Raw genomic sequence first — 21,555 nt, 5'->3', positions numbered from 1 at the left:
CCTCATAGTTAGAAAAGTGCTTGCTATTTTTAGTTTCCTGAAAGCAAGGGTTCCTGAACTTTTTGGCACCAGGGACCAGTTTCATGGAAGACAACTTTTCCACGGAAAGGGTGCGGGCTGGGAGGTGGAGCTCTGGCGGTGATGCCAGTGATTGGGAGCAGCTGTAAATACAGATGAAGCGTCACTCCCCCGGCCTCCTCCCCAGCTTCCTAAGTTTCATGAAAGACAACTTTTCCACGGATGAGGGTGGGGAGCAGTGGAGCTCTGCAGCCCTGTCCCTAACAGGCCGCGGGCGCTGGGGCTTGGGGACCACAGCCTTAAAGGATCTGTGAATAAAGAGGAGTCCAAGAAGGTGAAGGAGAAGTAACTAGGAGGAGGTGGAGCTCTCGAATATAATGAGAAAAGAGAAATTTCAAAATGGCCAACAATGTCAAATCCTGCCAACAGAACTGTCTTTTAGCAATTAAGTGACCTTACCAAGGGCAATTTATGTGGAATGGGATGAGTCAGACTGAAAGGTTTGAAGAGTGAATAGGGGCCAACTCTGACACGCCTTTTCCTCCCCTCACCACGTTTGTCTCGACCAATTAATTAGAAGCTTCCTTTAAGGACAGTGAATTACGGATCTTGCTCCACTGTTTCCAATCAATTCCATCGACCCAGTGGGATAGTATGTACCATCAGGTTATCTTTAACTCCGCTATATTTGTGCCTTGCACGTCGTAGGCGATCGATAAAAGGAACTGACGATACACGGCTTCTACAGACTCGCTAATTCTTTATTTGGTACAGACCGCTCAGAATCATGATCCCATTCCTTCCAAGTCTGCTTCAAAGAGTGTCATTCCCACCGTGGCCACAAGGTGGGCCCCGCCTCCTGCTCTGGGACCTCGGGTCACGACCCCGGAAACACATCCTCCACTTTGTTTCCGGCGGAGATGGCGGCGTCGGCAGCTCGAGCCGTGCTGTTGCCGGCGTCGCGGCGGCGGCTCTGGGGTGTCTGCGAGAGGCTCCTGCCTAGCGGCGCCGCCGGGCGGGTGAGCTTCCCTTCCCTGGTCTGGGCGCCGCCCGGGCCTCTCCCGCCGGCTCCGGCGCGGCGGACCTGAGCGTCGGCGCCACGGAGCCCGACAGCGGGCCGGCCCGGGCCTCCTCGGCCGGGAGCTGCTCGACTGGCCGGGGCCGGACTGGCGTGGGCCATCCGCCGCGTGACCGGCCAGTGACGGGGGATGACGCTGGCCGTCGGCCCTCCCCCCAGCTTTTGAGGAGTCATTAGAAAGAGTGCTTGTTGACTGACCACTAGGAATGTGGTCGCAAATTGCGTGAAATTAAAAAGTGATACGGTTATCGCCCCGGGGTTTTGTTTCTGCTTAAGATTGAGCTTCATCCTCCGATGGGCTTCCCGCTAATCCGGTGATAGCTAAAATAAAATTTTGTATTTGCATTTTTCTCAGGAGTGAGCCTCTAGCTTTCTCCAAGGTGTATGGGACCTTAACTTATGTGTAAAGGGAAAGAAAAACTGCTGAAAGGCGAGTGGTCCGTCGTCAACAAGCCAGTCAGCTGAAGAGTGTATTTTGAACATCCACCCATCTTCTTTTTCTACCCTTTTCAAAACTTGTTGCTTTTCTTGAACAGTGAAAACCGAAGTCTCATTTCTGTGTTGTGTGTAGGTATTTTTGCATCGTTCTTTACTTTTTTTTTTTTTTGGCTTTTTCCCCCTGCTTGTTTTCTCCATAATGAATATAAAACATTTCTAGGAGAGGTATTGAAGTAAGGTCAGTTTCTCTCCAGGTAATCATAACTGTCCATCTTACCTAAGCGAAGGGCATGTTTATAGTTATGTTGCTGGCTTTAGGACAGTGATTGGTGAAGGAAGTTTCTAGGCCAGGCAAAGGGGTGGATCCCAGTGGAAAGGAGGAAAGATGATTTTATAGAGAGTCTGTTTGAGATGGATTGGTTTTCTAATGGACATTTAACAGAACATTAGTAATGTGTTTTGCTTCCTCTCTCCCACTCGCTACCCCCAACCAGCCATTATATTTTGGAGGGAACAGATTGAGAAGTACACAGGCTGCTACACAAGTTGTTCTGAATGTTCCTGAAACACGAGTAACACGTTTGGAAAATGGACTCAGAGTGGCTTCTGAAGACTCTGGGCTCTCAACGTGCACAGTAAGTGATTCAGGCAGCCTTCTCTGAGTGGCCCCTCATTTAGGAGAGAGCAGATGGTTGATTTTCTTTCATAGGCTGGTGGTTGGAAAATGGTGGCAGTTATTTTGCCTTGACAGGTTTCTATGAGTTGTGAACCTTTCGCCCAGTGATACTTAGGTGCTAGGCACATGTGTACCATGTTTTACTGTCTGCCTCTGGTTCTTGTAGCCTATTACTGATTATTGTTAATTAGCATTGATAATGAAAGAGGTGCGTTTGCTGGGCTACTTTGTGCCAGGTGTTTTTACATATGTTGTCTTAATTGATCTTTAAAACACTTCTTTGTAGCCCAGCCCATCACACCTGTTTATAGTGTAGGAAGCAGGTTCAGGGAGTTAGTGGTTTTGTCCAAGGTCACACAGCTAATACGTGACAGAGCCAGGATTTGAACCTAAGTTTTCTGAAAATCTCTGATGTTCTTTATGCCACAGTTACTAACTGGGTATGGTAATGAGTTGGGCTAAGATTTGGGATGCTCAATGAAACTGGCAGGTAGATATTTATAGCACCCCGCAGTAGCCTAATGATCAGAATTTTTAAATCTTATAATCTTATAGTACATGGGAATGAACTGTCAATCACTCAGGTAAAGAAAACCTTAGTGGTAAGACCAGAAAGCGTTTGTCAGAAAAAGGAAAGACTTCCTCCCCACCCCACAAAGAAATAAAATCTTCTATTTAATTTTTCTTCGATTGCATTAAGGTTGGGCTCTGGATTGATGCTGGAAGTCGTTATGAAAATGAGAAGAATAATGGAACAGCTCACTTTCTAGAGCATATGGCTTTCAAGGCAAGTTGTAAGACTTTACAAAAATGCATTTTCTTATGAGTAGTAAGCACAAAGTCTCATTCTTTAAATGTAAGGAGATACAATATATACACTAGGAAAATACAAAAAAAAAAAAAAGAGGCAAGGAGAGCTGTTTTTATAATATAGCATGTTTTATTTTTATTTTTCCAGGACAATACCTGAAATAATTACTGATAATTGCTTTGTAAAATTGAAACAAGGATTTTCTATTGGGTTGCGAGGGTCATCTGAATTTATACCATTTCTAAAGCCTGATGTGCTTTAGAAACCAAATTTGGCCCTGCATGAAACTGATATATTTGCTTTTGTCCTCCAAATTCATTATCTGAAGTGTTCAAAATAAATGAAGGATAAAGGAAAGTATCATAATTTGCTTTTCCTCTTTCATTTCAAGGGCACCAAAAAGAGATCCCAGTTGGATCTGGAACTTGAGATTGAAAATATGGGTGCTCATCTCAACGCCTATACCTCCAGAGAGCAGACTGTATATTATGCCAAAGCATTCTCTAAAGACTTGCCAAGAGGTATTATTTGTACTGCAGATATTGTAATTTTCACGAGGGTTCAGAAGTAATTATTTCTATGATTTTTGTTGCAAAAGAATAACCCTTAGAAACGTGAAAAAATGAACCAAACTCTGGGCAGGGGTACAGCTGATCTTATTTTTTTCTCCAGATATGACAAATGATTATTTTAGGCTTGAAGACTTGTGCAAATAGGGCCCTAAGACTTGATTTAAATCTGCTTCCTCCAGAGCCATACCTATGTAGTAAAACATTTATAATTGTTCTTATTCTTTGCTTTTATCAAACAACTGGTCCTGAGCAAAATGAGCAAATATCCACTTCTAAGTTTATTGATGATTGTTTTTATAGCAATGATAGAGATTATTTTTGTTTTGTAAAAATAAAGTAGTTATTTTGACAGCATAGCATAGCAGTTTGTTTTAGTTACCATGTTTGTAGAATGTTTTGAATATCTGAATTCAGGCCAGGTGTGGTGGCTCACGCCTGTAATCCTAGCACTCTGGGAGGCTGAGGCGAGAGGATAGCTCGAGGTCAGGAGTTTAAGACCAGCCTGAGCAAGAGCGAGACCCCTTCCCTACTGAAAATAGAAAGAAATGACCTGGACAGCTAAAAATGTATGTAAAAAATTAGCCGGGCATGGTGGCACATGCCTGTAGTCTCAGCTACTCGGGAGGCTGAGGCAGAAGGATCGCTTGAGCCCAGGAGTTTGAGGTTGCTGTGAGCTAGGCTGACGCCACGGCGCTCTAGCCTGGGCAACAGAGTGAGACTCTGTCTCAAAGAAAAAAAAAAAAAAAAAGAACAAAGGGCTAGACCAGGCTTCTTTAAAGAGTTGTTCATTCTAGCCCACACTTTCCTTCTGTACCACAGGGGTTTATATTTTACGTTATAAATTTTAATATTGTCTTTTTAGGTATGTCAAATGTAATTTTCTTCTCAGGTTAATTTAGTCAGTGTTGAGTAATGATTGTGTCATGGTTTCTGATGTTGGCTTAATAGATTTTTAACAGTGGAAGTAAGACTCAGTGTTTCTTATGTTTTGTTTTCAATTAGCTGTAGAAATTCTTGCTGATATAATACAAAACAGCACATTGGGAGAAGCAGAGATTGAACGTGAGCGTGGAGTAATCCTTAGAGAGATGCAGGAAGTTGAAACCAACTTACAAGAAGTTGTTTTTGATTATCTTCATGCCACAGCTTATCAAAATACTGCACTTGGACGGACCATTTTGGGACCAACTGAAAATATCAAGTAGGTATAAATCTCAGAATTTTTAGGGGGAAGAATTTATGAGTTGTGAAAATTAACATTTACAAACTTTCAAAAAGTATTTTTCAAAAGTTGTTTTTTTCTCCCTGATAATCTGAATGAAATTGTAGTTAGCTACACTTTAGTTCCACCCGACTCCCAGGTGTCTAGGCTCATAGCTACTTCTTGAATTAACAAGTAATGGTATCAGATTTGTGTTTTTCCTTGATCTAAAAAAGTTGAAGTTGTTTGATACTTGTCGCCTATATCCTATTTCTGACTGCATTTAACTTTCAGAATACCTTTAAAGTCCAATTTTATCTCGGATATGTTATATAAAGTTCTGTGCTTTTTTGTTTTCTTTTAAAATTGCTTTACTTATTCCACTTACAGATCTATAAAGCGTAAGGATTTAGTGGATTATATAACCACACATTATAAGGGGCCAAGAATAGTGCTTGCTGCTGCTGGAGGTTAGTCAATTTACATTTCTATAAATGTTTTAAACACAGTTGTTGGAGTGATGTGCTTATTGGTTTGGTCCTGTTGGGAGATATCCTAAGAGGTTTTATTTACAGAGCAAATTACTGAATTTAAGTATGTTGTGTAAGCCGTTGTGGTCCCCAGCCCCCACGCCATGGCCTGGTACTGGTCTGTGGCTCATTAGGAAATGGGTGGCATGTCACCGCCTCAGTTCTTCACTGCCCTCCACCCCCACAACACCCCACTTCACCACCCTCTGGTCTGTGGAAAAATTGTCTTCCATGACACCAGTCCCTGTTGCCAAAATGGTTGGGGACTGCTGGTAAGGGGAATGTGGAGCACTGGAACCAGATTTTCCCTCTATTTTCTTTTTAGTAGGTTTCATTTCTAGAAAAACTTAATGCACTGTTCAATACATAGGTGTACGTACATAGTGGAATTTACTTGCAAGAAAAGGGCAAATGAGTGAAGTGGGAGACAATTATACTTGGAAGATAGTGTTCTACAGTTTCAGAATCTCTTGAGATTTTAAATTATTTCTTGAGAACCAACTTCATCCTTGGTCAAGCATGGATGGAATGGGTATGTTGTTCAAATGTTCATTCCTTCTTTGATTTGTTCAGTCATTTAATAGTTCTAATTATTGAGAAGAAGCAGCACATAGGGAGCCATGAGAATGTTTAATGGGAATCCAAACATGCAGGTGGCGTCAGGTTTCCTTGGGGTCATGTTTGAAGCCAGTGAAAGGCGATTCTGCCAGATATCCTGGCAGTCTGAATTTAGGCAAACAGTACATTTTAATTGGTTTTCAACTTTCTTTTCTGTTTATTTAGAGCAAAGTGAAGGTAGATGGAATGTTCTTTTGTGTTCTTGTAAATTTAATTTTTCTCTATTTAGAAATTATATTAAAATTTTAGTTGCTGTGGGTAGATTTTGGAGCTAATTACCTGGGGGTAATGGAAAAGATGAAAGTGAAGGTTGAATGTCTTGAAAATGTCATTCATAGTAGCTTCTAGCTGAATCTGTTAAGTATGGTAGGCAGTGCACTCTGAAATTCTCTTGAGTAACGTTTCTAAAATGACTGGCGTTGATAGGGGCTTAAACCTTTGAAACTGCCTTGGAAATGGGAAGAGATTCATGGTTAGATGAGGCCTCAGCAACTAAGCTGTTTGAGACCTCTGTCCTTGTTGGTGGCGTATGTACAGTGATTTCTGTTTTGGTTCATGGGTTCATTTTGACTTTGCTGAAATTAGGATATCTTACAGTTAATGGCCTGTCATAGATTAATTAGTATTTTATCGTGTTGGCACATAAATGATGATGTGCCTTAAAAATGATGGCATCTTAAATTCAATGAAATAGGTTAGTTTAAGTCTCTGCTGACCTGAGTTTTGGTCTTGGATCCTTGCTTCATTTTTAAAAAATTGTAGGTTGCCCTGCCTTTTAGATTGGGGTAAGTAGAGGTGGTGTGGAGGAAGAGCTCAATATCTGGCACGTCCAACCAGGAGGGTTAGTAGGTGAAGGTAATAAAACAATGGGAGCAATTGTCTCAGGTACCGAGAACTGTGCATGTTTACTTTTTCACTCTGTGCTTCTGGCATCCTTCTACCACCGTGGTCTTCATAAATGGTTTTGTCACCCTCTGGATTGATACCCAAGGTGGCTGTCCTACATAGTGATTCTGAAAACAATGTACTATATCATACACTGTCTTGTTTTACACCGCAGATTTGTTTGGAAAATGTGGATATAAGTTGTGCTTTTATGTTTTAATAGAATGTTTCATTTAAAGAAATTGTATGGCAGTCTTTTTTTTAACACATTAATTGCCACATGAGTTGTATTTAACTCACACTAATGTTGAGCCCAGGGCTTCATGAAACATACGTAACTCTCGTCTCTACCTTGGGAGCCAAGTGAACTATTTTTCAAGTTGCATATAATTTATGCACAGAAAACAATAAAAAATAATTTTTTCATTAAATCAGAAAGGATTTGAAGTTGTTATTCTATTTTGATAAATAAAACACTGTGGCCCCAAAGAAAAAAAATTTTTTTTAGTGTGCCAATATGTTTAAAGTACGTGTATTAAATACATGCCTAAATTTGTTTTATAAGTTTGTGTTTAAGAATCCTTCACTGACTTAATCTATTTGGTTGCCAAGTTTGGATAGTAAGGGATATAGATTCCAAGTAAATCATAAGGTTTTGATGGCAAGTAGTGAGCATTTGGATAGCTATGGATGTATTTAGAAATGTAGATGATACTATTTTGTTCCTGCGTTCTGACAGCAGAGCTTAGAGAATGAAGCATATCTGTATATCCAGCTTTCTTTAGATGAGATAGAGCCCATATTTCTATTTTCTACTTTAAAAAATCACTGAAAGTTGACTTTTTTTTGCTAGTTTGCATTCTAGAAAGTTTTACAATTCAATATAACATGATTTTGTATGAAGAGTGGTATTTTCAACCTGTCTTAATATCTTCAGCTGTGAATACTTGGTCTGTTGATGACAACTGTGAGTTACTTTACAAAATGAGAAAGCAGTACAAGCCCAAACCTTGCAACATCAAGGAAATGAGTGTGCTATGTGAGCTTACTCTTAATAAATGGCTTTTAGTGAGTACAAATAGTTCATGTGTTATGTACATTACGTTATACTACCTATAGTTTACTGTAAACTGTACTGCTGGTAGATGTGAAAATATTTTCCTTCAATTTAGGTGTTTCCCATGATGAACTGCTTGAGTTAGCAAAGTTTCATTTTGGTGACTCTCTGTGCGCACACAAAGGAGAAATACCAGCTCTGCCTCCCTGCAAATTCACGGGAAGTGAGGTAGGGAAAGCTTCCTAGCTAGTATTTAGCTTTATGGGTTTCTTGTCTTGTGTTTATACATGTAAGTGTACAAAATGTGCATATTTCCAATAGGTGTAAGATGGAAGAAGTCAAAGCCTTAAATATAGAAAAAAAGAAAAGGATAGACTAATTTTGCTTACAGTCTTTCCTATTTCTTACTGTTTAACCACCTGTTTTTTCCTTGCTAAAGAAGCAAGGTGTTTTTTTTTTTTTTTGGAGACAGAGTCTTGCTCTGTTGCCCTGGCTAGAGTGCCGTGGCGTTAGCCTAGTTCACAGCAACCTCAAACTCCTGGGCTCAAGCAATCCCCCTGCCTCAGCCTCCCGAGTAGTTGGGATTACGGGCATGTGCCACCATGCCCGGCTAATTTTTTTTTTTCTTTATATATTTTTAGTTGTCCAGCTAATTTATTTCTATTTTTAGTAGAGAACGGGGTCTTGCTCTTGCTCAGGCTGGTCTCGAACTCCTGACCTCGAGCGATCCTCCTGCCTCGGCCTCCCAGACTGCTAGGATTACAGACAGGCGTGAGCTACTGCACCTGGCCAGAAGCAGTGTTTTAAGATCAGTGTTATAATTTGCTTTTTTGTTGGCACTATGCCCCTTTTTATATATTGTAAAGTATAAAAGTAACCTTTTAATTAAAAAAAAACCCAAATTTTGACTTTGACATCAGGTTTACTCTTGGCTAAGTTCTTGCCCACAGTACATTTCTAGGGGTAGCTGTTAGAGCCAGAACTTGCAAGGAGTCTGCTACTTGTCACCAATAGCTTTAAGCCTCCTTAGGGGCTTAGGTTCCCATGTTCAGTATGATGCTCAAAGTAGTATCGGGAAAGAAGTTTGATGCTGGCAGCTGCATAGAATTATAGGAGTATAAAAATAAACCTGTAATGTCAATATTAGTTTAAATTTAGATAGATTCAGATGGATAAACACAAAAGATTGATTTCTTCCAGTAAGATAATGGAAATTTTTGATGAGGTAAACCATCTGGTGGCTGTCTTATAGCATTTCAGTTGGAAATCTTTTGGTGAAAATAATTTTCCTTAACTCTTGAAATTAATTTAGATTAGTCCTAGTGAGTTTGAACTTTGCAATTAATAGGACTGGTAAATCTGTTTCTTTCTTGTTAATAAGCCTATTATAGAGTGGTAGCTAGATTTTGTTTTTCTTTAACTAGATTCGTGTGAGAGATGACAAGATGCCTTTGGCACACCTTGCAATAGCTGTTGAAGCTGTTGGTTGGGCACATCCAGATACAATCTGTCTTATGGTTGCAAACACACTGATTGGCAACTGGGATCGCTCTTTTGGAGGAGGAATGGTAAGTGATTTTAAAATAATTTTCTATAATAAATGGCAGATTTTTCATGTTTTTCTAAATGTAAGTTCTTTGTAAGAATCCTCCCCCGACCCAAGTGGCAAAATGAAGCTTTGTACTATGAACTTTGACTTAAAATATAAACTGATCCTGGATTGCATCTGGGCAGGAAAAAACTATTTCTTTTTCCTTTGCCACAAAGTTTATTAGTGAGATAATTGGGAAAATTTGAATAAGAAGTAGTAGTACTGTATCATTGTTAATATCCTAATTTTAATACTACAGTAGGCTCTCTGTATCTGTGGGTTTTGCATCTGTGGATTCAACCAACCACAAATGGAAAATATTCAGGAAAAAAATGGATGGTTGCATCTGTATTGAACATGTGCAGACTTTGTCATTATTCCCCAAACAATGTAGTATAACAATTATTTATATAGCATTTACATGGGTTAGGTATTATATTAGTAATCTAGAGATGATTTAAAGCATATGGGAGGATGTGCATAGGTTATACGCAAATACTACACCATATTACTTGAGGGAGTTGAACATCTGTGGATTTTGGCATCCAGTGGGGGTCTGGGAACCAATCCCCCACATATACTGAGAGATGACTTTATGGAGGTGATGTAAGAAAATTAATTTCCTTGTTTTTCAGAAGTATTAATGTATTTAGGGGCAAAGAACTTTGTATCATATCTATAACTCTCAGCTGAAAAAAATGTGTAAAGACCAATGATAAAGCAAACATGGTTAAAATGATTATAGTTGTTAAGAGAATTTGGATAAAGGGGATTCTTGGTACTATTTTTGCAACACTTCTGTAAGTGAAATTATTTCAAAATATAGTGCATAGATTTCTGTACTCAAAGATTTCTTCAAAATACATTACATCTAAATATCTTAGGCTTCACATGCAATGCATTAAATAATTTTCAAATCTTTACACATACACAGACAAGAGCTATGCTGTTTTAGAAGTAGGTACCAGATAGTGCAGTAATTACAAGGAATCACTGTTTTTATACATCATGAATTTCTCCAGGGGCTGCATTGGGCCAGTGAGATAAAAACATAATTCTTAGTCTCATTGAATTTTAACTTTATTGAGATGTTGCTGGATAAAACTGGGCAATGTCACCTTTTAGGGCATTCACTGTTTCTCACATATCTCATTGTTCTTTCTGGTAATTTGGACATGTACACTTAAAATTCTCTTGAACTATTTTTTTCCTTACAGAATTTATCTAGCAAGTTGGCCCAGCTCACTTGTCACGGCAGCCTCTGCCATAGCTTCCAGTCATTCAACACTTCCTACACAGATACAGGATTATGGGGACTCTATATGGTTTGTGAACAAGCCACAGTTGCAGACATGCTACATGTTGTTCAAAAAGAATGGTGAGAAAATAGCTTTAAGTAATTTAAATTTTGCTTAGAATTCAAATTTTAGGCTAATTTCTCCTTTATACTTTATGGTGATTTTTTAATGGTAATTTTAGCTTTTAATTACAAGAACTAGGCTAAGCAGTAGCAATGGTTTTAAAGATTACAGATACTATAAGTCTCATGCGAAGCTGATTTATGCCATGGAGAGTTTTAATGTTTCAGAAGCAGGTTACTTCAGAAAGAAGATCCTAAAAGTTTAAAAGCCAAACTAGAGACTGTTCAGAAAAATATCTCTGAAAGTAATCTGGCTTGGAAAGGCAGTGTTATGAAGGTAAATCTGAAGTTGCCATTATTAAAAGAAAAATGTTTTAATCAAAAACTAGTATATTAAGTCAGTAGACAGAGGCAGAAAGGTTCACAGCTTCTTGAAAAACTTACTTAGCTCTGGTTCCATTTGTCCACTATTCTTAAGTGGCTTACATCTCTAAATCTAACTGGGATGTAATTATTAATTTAATTATTAGGCTTAAGTTAGACTCAACTGATACTTTTGAGAAAATGAAGGACCCACAGACCTAACCCTTAGCATACATAACAGCCATAACAGGTGGGGATTCATGAAGTTTCCAGATGCTTATAGCATTTCTCAAAATGTGGTCAGCCTATTTGTATTGAACCTTTGTCTGCTAATGAAAAATGAGACAAATTTATATATCATTTTTGAAAAAAATACTAAGGAAAGTAAAGAACCAGTATTTTAGCTTTCACTAAGCATTGGGATTATTAGTAATTTCAACTTTTTATTAAGTTGAAATCATAATTTTATGTTGTTAATATAGAATACAGCATTATTTTTCTGTAGGTCATTGAACTGATAAAACATTTTCCAACGACTCAATAAGATGATTTTTCCAAATGTTTTTTAGGATGCGACTCTGTACAAGTGTCACTGAAAGTGAGGTTGCACGAGCCAAAAATCTTTTGAAAACAAACATGTTGTTGCAGCTTGATGGTAAGAATAAAAGACATAGTTCTGTTTTCATATGGTTGATCTATATTCCAATCCTTAGTTTTTCCTTCTGTTTAAACAGGTTCAACTCCAATATGTGAAGATATTGGTAGGCAAATGTTATGCTATAACAGAAGGATTCCCATCCCTGAGCTTGAAGCAAGAATTGATGTAAGTAGTCCTTAGATATGACTGGGTCTTGTGTAAAAAGCTCCTTGTTACAAAAGCTGGAAATAATGTATCCTACATCTTGCTTTAGTTTTTAAAAGATCCAGGTTTAGAATAAAAGCTCTGAACGATAGTGTCTTCCCTATTTCAGGCTGTGAATGCTGAGACAGTTCGAGAAGTATGTACCAAATATATTTATGGTAAGAGTCCAGCTATTGCTGCTGTTGGTAAGTCTGGCTCCTTTTCTCCTATGTAGAAAGTTGGCCAAGTACTTTTTTTTTAATTCAGTTTTTAACTGTCTTCTTTTTAATCTTTAGGTCCCATTGAGCAGCTACCAGATTTTAACCAGATTCGGAGTAACATGTGTTGGCTTCGTGATTAAAATGCTCCTGATCAAAATATTTTGAACATACATATTTATAAAACTAAGAAACCTGCAAGTTTTAAGCTATCAATCCCTAAAGAAAAAAAAATAAAAATGAACATATATATTTGGGAATCTGAATGAAATGCTGTGTCATACTTTCAAAGGATAAGACGACTTTGTGCTCTGACAAATTATATTGGAGGAAGCATACTTTCAAATTATTACCATAAGTATAATATTAAGAATGAAAATTTGGGCCAGGTGCGGTGGCTCACACCTGTAATCCTAGCACTCTGGGAGGCTGAGACGGGTGGATTGCTCGAGGTCAGGAGTTCGAGACCAGCCTGAGCAAGAGCGAGACCCCATCTCTACTAAAAAAATAGAAAGAAATTATCTGGCCAACTAAAATATATATTATCTGGCCAACTAAAATATATATATATATAGAAAAAAAATTAGCCGGGCATGGTGGCGCATGCCTGTAGTCCCAGCTACTCGGGAGGCTGAGGCAGTAGGATCGCTTAAGCCCAGGAGTTTGAGGTTGCTGTGAGCTAGGCTGATGCCACGACACTCACTCTAGCCTGGGCAACAAAGTGAGACTCTGTCTCAAAAACAAAAGAATGAGAATTTGTACAGTATTTTCAGTTTTATTATAAAAATGCACACACAACAAAGATTGTCATTAAGTCATTTCTTGGCTCTACTTGCATTCAGCACTTGCTCTTGAGCAGCTTTCTTTGCCTTTACCATCTCGACGAGTTCCTAGGAAGGGAGAAAGGTATGATTTAAATTAAACTGTCAGAACTTAAAAATAGACATAGCTAGTATTTGGTATAAATATGTAAAAAATTCAAATTGGAATCTATAAGATACTATTCAAATCATTGACTTTGTTAACTGCCGGGGCTAGAAACTGTAATATTGGCCCCATAAACTACTGGTATTGATATAAGCAATGGTAATGTACATTATTAACCAGTTACTATACATAACCAAAACGTTAACAATAACATAAGTTACAATTCAAATGATAATGTAATCTATAAACTCTAAATCTACAACCTTATATCGTTTCATGCAGTCCTTCTTTGTCCTGCCAGGCACAGCTTCTGCTATTTTTTCCCATCTTTCAGGTGTATTTACTGGGTATGTTTTCAAAGCTTGTTCTAAAAGCTTCTGTTCTTCTGTTGTCCAAGGGGTGAAATCTGTGTATGGACCTGTTTAAGAAAAATTTTTATTTAAAAACTCATCCTGATTGGTAGAAAATTATCTTAGAACACGTTGCCAGGTGAGTCTTGGTGCACAAGTATCTGCTAAATGGCCATTCCAATCTGGGATGTGTTATTTTTGAACAAACTTCTACAGATGAGAAATACCAATAAACCTCCTAAGTGTTAATGAGAGAGAGAAAAAACTTTAGATAACTCATATCCCAGAAAATTAAACATTTCAAAGGCTTTTTTTTTTTTTTGACAGAGTCTCGCTCTGTTGCCTAGGCTAGAATGCCGTGCCATCAGCCTAGCTCACAGCAACCTCAAACTCCTGGGCTCAAGCAATCCTCCTGCCTCAGCCTCCAAAGTAGCTGGGACTACAGGCATGTGCCACCATGGCCCACTAATTTTTTTCTATATATGTTTTTAGTTGTCCAGCTAATTTCTATTTTTAGTAGAGACGGGAGTCTCGCTCTTGCTCAGGCTGGTCTCGAACTCCTGACCTTGAGCAATCCTCCCGCCTCGGCCTCCCAGAGTGCCAGGATTACAGGCATAAGCCACTGCGCCTGGCCTATTTTTTCCCTTTTATAGAACATTGTTAAGTCTCTCATAGTATTAAACTGAAATTTGGGGATGATAAACCACACTGAGAATACAGGTGAAATTGGGGGACTATCAGAAGACAAGAACAGCTTACATAGAGTCAAGTCTATTAGTTAATCCAAAAGCATATTTCTGAGATAAGTTTAAGAAAAGTATTGGTCGCTCATAAATACATGAAGTGAAAGAACTTTTTTCACAAAGCAAACTTTTTTCAAACTAATTTTGTCATATCCCAAAACATACATAACAACAAAGAGTCACATCCCAGGCCGGGCGCGGTGGCTCACGCCTGTAATCCTAGCTCTGGGAGGCCGAGGCGGGTGGATCGCTCGAGGTCAGGAGTTCGAGACCAGCCTGAGCAAGAGTGAGACCCCGTCTCTACTAAAAATAGAAAGAAATTATCTGGCCAACTAAAAATATATATACAAAAAAAATTAGCCGGGCATGGTGGCTCATGCCTGTAGTCCCAGCTACTCGGGAGGCTGAGGCAGTAGGATCGCTTAAGCCCAGGAGTCTGAGGTTGCTGTGAGCTAGGCTGACGCCACGGCACTCTAGCCCGGGCAACAAAGTGAGACTCTGTCTCAAAAAAAAAAAAAAAAAAAAAAACAACAACAACAACAAAGAGTCACATCCCAAAACACACATAACAAGTTTCACAAGTTAATAATTCCCCATATTAACAGATGTACACTGATACTTTCTATTCAAGAACCACTAGATTGATCTCATGACCCAGATATGGGTCCTGATTTGAAGTATGAAAAACACTGGTCCAGAATAATCAAATTAGCTAGAATACCTGACAATATTAGCACACTAATAGTTTTTAACTTTTTAATTTTGAAATAATTTCAGAAGAGTCGAAAATCCTGGTATACCGAGAATCTCCAAATGTAAACATTTTACTGTATTTGCTTTTCTTTCTCCACCTGTAAACATACTTTGTTCTACTAATACAGTGAAAATAAATTGCAGACATGATGTCTCTACTCCTAAATATTTCAGTATGTTTTTTCTTAAAAATAAAGACATTTTCTTAAATAATTACAGCACATTTTTCTAAATCAGGAAATTACCCTTGATAAAATACTGTTATTTCTTCACTGGGTCATTAAAATCCTCTTGGCATCTGAAATGAAAGAACTGCAATTCTCAGTTATTAATGGTTAGCTGAAGTAAATCTGTGGCTATCCTGAAAATGCTTGCTTTACACGTTCCAGTCTGTCAAACATTTCGTTTTCCAATCACTCTGAACACAGACTCTAGACCTTGTATATCTTCAAGTAGCCTGGGTACAGGTTAGCATTTTCTACTTTTAGAAAAACAAAATTTAATTACCTTCAAATCGTTCTGAAGGTGTTGCATTGTCTGCTTGAGGTACCACTCCATGTTCTTTTTTAAATTTATCAAATGCCTTTTTATTTATGTCATCTTTTTGATGAGGGTCTGAGAAATGAAAAATTTAAAATACATAACAGATCATCTTTCATTAAATTACATACATTATTTTTAAAATATGTATTCAAAGTATTAATAACAAATTGATTTCTCAAAACTGCAACTCACCAAGTTTTTGGAGACTCTTTGCTTTACTGATAACATCTTTGGCGGTTCTTTTGACTTCAGAGGAAGAATGTATGTTCATGTAATTAGCAATAACTTCCCATCTATAGCAACCGATAGTTTAATAATATTAAGGAAAAACAAAACACAAAAACCATTACATTTTTTACTACAGAAGGGTTATAGTATCCACAGAATGAGCTCCAAATAAATTGGAGGTTTAATTATGCTACTGCTCTAAATTACTATTGCCTAGACTATAGTTTGTGCTTTTCAGAAGTTGATAAATCAACTATATACAATCTTTAAGTTTGTACAAAAATTTACAGATTCTGTGTACAAATCAACAAATAAAACTGCACATTTGTGTATACTGTCAATGGAACACTTCTTAAGGAGCTACATTATTCTGAAAATAGAGCCTTAGTTTTGTCACCTATAGAATGAGAGAAACTGGCTCTCTAAGGCTTCAGTTCTAAACTCAGACTTTGAAGTAAGCTCCAGCTTGAGGTGGGAAGCAACAAAGAAAGCAAGACTGCAAAAGAGGAACTACAGAATGCAAAATCTTGTCCCTAGCACAAGCCAAGACAGATTAAGCCAACATAGTCAAGGTTTATGTCTCATGATTTTCAATTTCCTCAGAAATTGATGAAGCATCTTGCTGTATGTATATGTGTTGGTGTAATGGATAAGATTAATAGGTTCAAAATGCACCTTGCTGTTCACACTTTCCAGTGTGGCACAGAATTTAGTGGAAGTCAGTCTTGAGAATTTAGACTCGAGCTTATCTCTGGAAGTTTCTGCTTTAACCAATGCTGCTATTTGAATGTTTGCCTATATTATCTCCAGGCTCCAGTATGTGATGAAGAGAATTTTCATTAAAACCAGTACCTGGAATTTGTTCCAGCAGGGAAAAGATTCACAGCTTTAATTAGTAACTGCAGATCATCTTCTGACCAATTTTTACTGCCATTTCCACCTCTGCCAGTTGATTTTTCTGCATTCTTTGATGCTTGTCGCATACGAGCTTCAGCTTCCTCTTTCTCTTTTCTAATTTGGTCATTTATTTCTTCTATCTACACAAATATGATAGGTGAGTCAAGGGCTTAAAGTTGTCTTGCTATTCTACACACCCTTTCTGGCTGGGGCTTTGTAGTCCAACTCTCAATGTCACTCTCACTCTGACTCCATACTCCTCCCAGCAATCCCAAAACCAGCATAGGCTTTTCACTCTGGCTCTTCCTCCTCTAGCTTCCGGGCTGCACAGATCTGCCTGAGGGACCAAGAACCTCCCACCACCTGACCTGCCCAGTACTCATGTCATGTGACTTCCAGACACCCTGGACATTACTTGGCAAGTCTGTGGTCACTGGATTATTCACCCACAAGGCCATTTCAAACCTCTCTTTAAATTCATTTTCACCCTTTCAGCAGATAATCTCATTTATTCTCCACAAAAAGGTAAAGGTATAGCAAAGTGGCCTCTGTTTTATCTCGATGTTCTACCCTTTACATTGTTCCTTCTAATCTACCTTCGAACATGCATAAGTAAAAAACAAAAACTTTTACTTGCCCTTGTTGCTTCTGTCAGTCCCAATAATTCTTCTAACTTCGAAAAGTTTTTTCTTATTCCTATCATCACTTTCATAGTTTGAGCCCTTACAATGAGATTCTTATAACTAGCTACTTTACATCTTTTGGATGCATTCTGCCTACAAATGCCAGATTAATAATACGGTGTTGAACCTCAGTTACTCAAAGATCTGCAGTAATGGAAACTGGTCATTATGATATTAAAAACCTGCTTAATCTGGCTCTACTTTCCATAACCAACTTCATTTCCCACCCCTCCTCCCCATAACTTTCTACTTCTGTCTCTATTTTATAGCACATGCTATTCCTCTGACCTTCATTTTAACATGATCCTTCCTTCCAGGCCAGTTCAATCCCTTCACTAAGCCTTCCTTGGCCACTCAGATCTGCAGTCTGGCACTTCCTATCAACCTACAGGGTTTATTGTGGGCTCTCCATCTTCTAGTCCTTAAGCTTTTTCTTTCCAGTATAAATGTGCAGCATAACTCCTTTGTGGCAGCAATAGCATTAGGCATTTCTCCAGGAAAACCTAGGCATAGTGCTATATATAGTAGATACCAACATTTGTTGAACTGAATTGAATTTCTGGGCCTGTTTCCTTGTCTGTAAAATAAAAGGTGTAGACTACTAGATAGAACAAAGATCTCTTGGTTCTAAATGTTATTATCCTATGAAAATACTCATGGAATAATCAAAATAATTATTTTCCCTAATAATGACTTTGCAAAAACTAAGACGTGCTAAATAACACAAACACTATGCATGGTAAAAACTATATACATTAAATCCAATTTAAATACTATAAACAAAACATAATGGGAGATACAAAGAGAAATCAGATACTCTTTGCTCTTAGTAACTTATATGGTAGGCAAAGAAATAGTGAGGTCAAAGCAGAATTAAATGCTAAATACAGGTAGAAATGATGGGTTCTTCTATTACCTGTTTTTCTAGAGCAGCCTTTCCTACTTCTTTTGTACATGATGTGAGTGTTTCATTCAAGCACTGTAAGCTAAAGAAAAAAACTCATGAAACTTTATCCTAAGGTCAAGAGAAGACGTCAACAGCAGTTCCATTGGTATACCTTGCTAGTTCAAGCCGATCACAAAGTTTTTCCACTTCTTCCATCATTTTAACCCGCTCTGCTTCATTGTCAGAAAAGTGATTCCAGGTCTAGAAGTACAAACACAAACATTTCCATCTTATATCTGCTGACACTCAGAAATACATCCATCAACACAATTATTTATATTAATACAAAGCATGAGCTCTCAGAGTTCCTTGACGTGAACATACACAATGGCCTTTTGCCCGTCCCCAGCTGTATTTCTAGGATACGTCCCAGAGCTCTCCCCAATCAGCTGGCAATAAAAAACATTATACCGAGCAGACTGAGATGTAAAACAGAAAAAAGAAGATGCTGCAGAATGCCTAGGGATATTATAAAAGCCAGAATGATTCCTCAGAGAACACTTAAGGATTAAGAAATTATGTATGATAACTCAAATTAAAGCCCTTTGTTTGGCTGACTGTTCTGTCTAGCGTGTGCTCAACTATAAAATCTACTGGAAATTTTAAATGTGAAATTAAAGAGAAATACAATATAATATGCTAAGTAACAGGAGGCATTAGCAAAAATTTTGATTAACTGAGGATTATGCTTAGAATGGAACAGCATGATGTACGTGGACATGCAAGAAGTAATTGGAAAGTGCTTCCCATGCTTTAAGCTGCTGCTGACACTATGTCTTCTGTTCCTCACTTCTCCTTGCTTCCTTAACCAATGCAATCTGGCTCTCACTAAGGTTCCAGTGCTTCTTTGCTGTTGACACTTCCCTACATTTCCAAAAACACTACTGATATTCTTCCTATCTGTCTGGTCACTCCTCCTCAGGCTTCTCTTCCTCTATCAGTACCTTAATATTGGTGTTTGTCATGGTTGCATCTGCTCTCCTCACTCTATTTCTCCCAGGGTGATCTCATCTACCTGCAGAGTTTCTAGTGCCATCGAGATGTGGATGAGTCTGTGACAATCCTGCTCTTGAACTCTAGACTCATACACCCAATCACCTCCTGAGCATCTTCATATGAGTGTCCCAACAGGCTCAACATGCCCCAACCTTACTCATCATTTCCCCCCAGCCTTTTCCTCCTCCTTTGTCTTCCATTTCATTGAACGCTACCAGCATCCACCCAGTATTCCATGAAGTGAACCAAGGCATATATAAACCTCATCCTTCCTGTATTACTTGCAACACACCATCAATCCCAAAAGGCAGCAAATCATTCTACTTCTTAAATATCTTTTCATTTTCTTGTCCATTCTCACCTCTCTACTTTGAAGGCCACAATACTGTCAACTGCATTGTGGCAAAAGACTCCTAAATTGGTCTCTCTGCTCCTAGTCTTCTCTCAGAACCCTGACCAAGACCAACTCCAGATCAGCTTTAAACTCATTAACAAGATCTATAAAGTCTTTCAAGACCTGGCTCCTCCTTACCTGTTCAGGTGCCCCTGTCTCATTAAACCTCATTTCTCTGCAGTCTCTACATTCTCAATACTCCACCTCTCTCATCTCTAATCATGTGTTAGAGATGCTGCTTCACCTGCCTGAATACTACTAGATCCAGAAAGCCTTCCTTGAGTATCTTTTTGGAAACTTCTCATCCTAGTATTCATCTTGAAGTGTTTGAATTTCCTGCTTGTCATCTCCCATCACTACTCAGTGGATTCCTTGAAGGCAGGGACTGTGTCATCATTATATCCACAGTTATAACTGCTTGGTACATCGTAATTTATCTGATAAGTATTTATTATGAATGAAGAAATTAACTTATGAGAGAAAGGGGCAACAAAACAAAGTTCACAAATGTCAGAACTTTTATCCTCATTCATGCATAATCTCTAAGAACTTTTCAAGCTATTTCTGAATAACCTTTTTAAGGTTTTTATTGAGTTCTCATTATATGCTGAATGTCCCAAGTATTACATGTGAATTACCTCATTTAATCTTCACAACTCTATGACCAGGTATTATTTCAGCCATCGTTAGGTGAGGAAAGTGAGGCACTACTGAGGTAACCTCCCACAATTAGGAAGAGGTGGGTGGAGAATGACTTCAAACCCAGATACCTTGCCCTGAGCCCACGTTTTCACCACTTCTAAAAAAACAATCTTCTAAGGTAAAATTTGAGAAAAATGTCTCATTTTTTCTATTTAGATTTTTCTCTTCCTTACCAAAATGCCTAAAGAAACAACCAGTGCTTATATTTTTATTAAACCTCTTTCAAAGCCTGCAGATGGAGCAGGTTAAACTGTATTGTCTGAAGATTTAGGATGGCATATATTAGACTATACATGTGTCTAGAGCCTTCTGGACAGTCACATGAGAGAATTTTTCTATACATATTAAACATTTATATATGTACTAAATTTAACTACAATGATACAAAATACTCTGTGTGACAATTTCTACCTATAGCTTGGAATCTCGCTGATTTATTCATTCAATGCTGTATAATAAGGAATAGTACTGCTCTCTGACTTTATCAGTTTAAAATGTAAGAACATCTCTTAGACAAAATTATACTTCAACCTTTAGAGGGTTTTTGGTCAATATTTTTTAGTGGAAATTGTATTTGCACGAAAACTACCAGTACTCCCCAAATGATATCCCTTTGTTTAGATAAAAATGAAAGCTTTCACAACCTTAAGTTTAACTTCTAACAGAACGTTTTCTAAGATTAAAATTAGTTTTATATCACTAGGAAGCAACCAGCTAAAACAAAATTGTGGCACATTCTCAGAAAAATGATCTGGTTTCTCCAACAAATCAATGGCAATTGGGGGGCCAGGGAGAGAAGTAGTGATGACAGGGGGCCTGTTACAGAATGAGAGTGTCATAAAAGACACAGCTGAAGCTTTTGCATTAACCTTATTTGAATCCTAATTTGAATAAACCAATTTTAAAAAGATATTGCTGAGATAATCTGGGAGATCTGAATATGGACCAGGTATCAGAATATTGAGCAACTTTTTTTTGTTTAATAATGGCAAGATGGTTATATTTAAAAAAAAACTATCAGGGCTGCATACTGAAATATGCATGTGAAATTCAGCAAAAGTTAATTTAAAAACAAATTTACTTTTTAAGATAAAATGTGTACATCTGTTTAATTATATTTGCAGAGTATAAGAAAA

General features: G+C 38.1%; 2 protein-coding genes across 3 annotated transcripts in view; one reads left to right on the top strand and one right to left on the bottom strand.

Annotated features, from left to right (window-relative positions):
- The first annotated feature begins 931 nt into the window (after positions 1 to 931).
- On the top strand, positions 932 to 12,517 carry PMPCB (peptidase, mitochondrial processing subunit beta). The gene is made up of 13 exons (XM_045564278.1): positions 932 to 1,037; positions 2,029 to 2,169; positions 2,911 to 2,997; positions 3,413 to 3,542; positions 4,596 to 4,794; positions 5,185 to 5,264; positions 8,000 to 8,112; positions 9,309 to 9,452; positions 10,693 to 10,853; positions 11,768 to 11,853; positions 11,933 to 12,021; positions 12,170 to 12,245; positions 12,336 to 12,517. Exons 1-13 carry the CDS (start codon positions 939 to 941, stop codon positions 12,398 to 12,400), a joined length of 1,470 nt encoding a protein of 489 aa, XP_045420234.1. The 5' UTR covers positions 932 to 938; the 3' UTR covers positions 12,401 to 12,517.
- Positions 12,518 to 13,016: 499 nt separating this feature from the next.
- The window catches only part of DNAJC2 (DnaJ heat shock protein family (Hsp40) member C2), a 28,058-nt gene continuing 19,519 nt past the window's right edge, over positions 13,017 to 21,555 (bottom strand). For both annotated transcript variants that reach the window (XM_045564276.1, XM_045564277.1), the window contains exons 11-17: positions 18,440 to 18,528; positions 18,298 to 18,367; positions 16,654 to 16,838; positions 15,766 to 15,866; positions 15,538 to 15,645; positions 13,448 to 13,602; positions 13,017 to 13,147 (exon numbers count right to left, since the gene is read on the bottom strand). In XM_045564276.1, coding sequence (XP_045420232.1) covers positions 13,073 to 13,147; positions 13,448 to 13,602; positions 15,538 to 15,645; positions 15,766 to 15,866; positions 16,654 to 16,838; positions 18,298 to 18,367; positions 18,440 to 18,528 — 783 coding nt within the window. In that variant the 3' untranslated portion in view covers positions 13,017 to 13,072. The remainder of the gene's footprint in view (positions 13,148 to 13,447; positions 13,603 to 15,537; positions 15,646 to 15,765; positions 15,867 to 16,653; positions 16,839 to 18,297; positions 18,368 to 18,439; positions 18,529 to 21,555) is intronic.

The sequence above is a fragment of the Lemur catta genome, chromosome 11, assembly GCF_020740605.2.
Source record: "Lemur catta isolate mLemCat1 chromosome 11, mLemCat1.pri, whole genome shotgun sequence".
Lineage (NCBI taxonomy): Eukaryota > Metazoa > Chordata > Mammalia > Primates > Lemuridae > Lemur > Lemur catta.
Note: the sequence above shows the minus strand (reverse complement) of the source record. Positions and strands in the feature narration are given on the sequence as shown.

What these genes read in the sequence shown, in the direction of transcription:
- PMPCB (XM_045564278.1), top strand. Translation starts at nt 939, where the DNA reads ATGGCGGCGTCGGCAGCTCGAGCCGTGCTGTTGCCGGCGTCGCGGCGG. An exon ending in CATGTTGTTGCAGCTTGATG is followed by an intron (nt 11,854 to 11,932) that starts GTAAGAATAAAA and finishes CTGTTTAAACAG; the next exon opens with GTTCAACTCCAATATGTGAA. An exon ending in TCCAGCTATTGCTGCTGTTG is followed by an intron (nt 12,246 to 12,335) that starts GTAAGTCTGGCT and finishes TTTAATCTTTAG; the next exon opens with GTCCCATTGAGCAGCTACCA.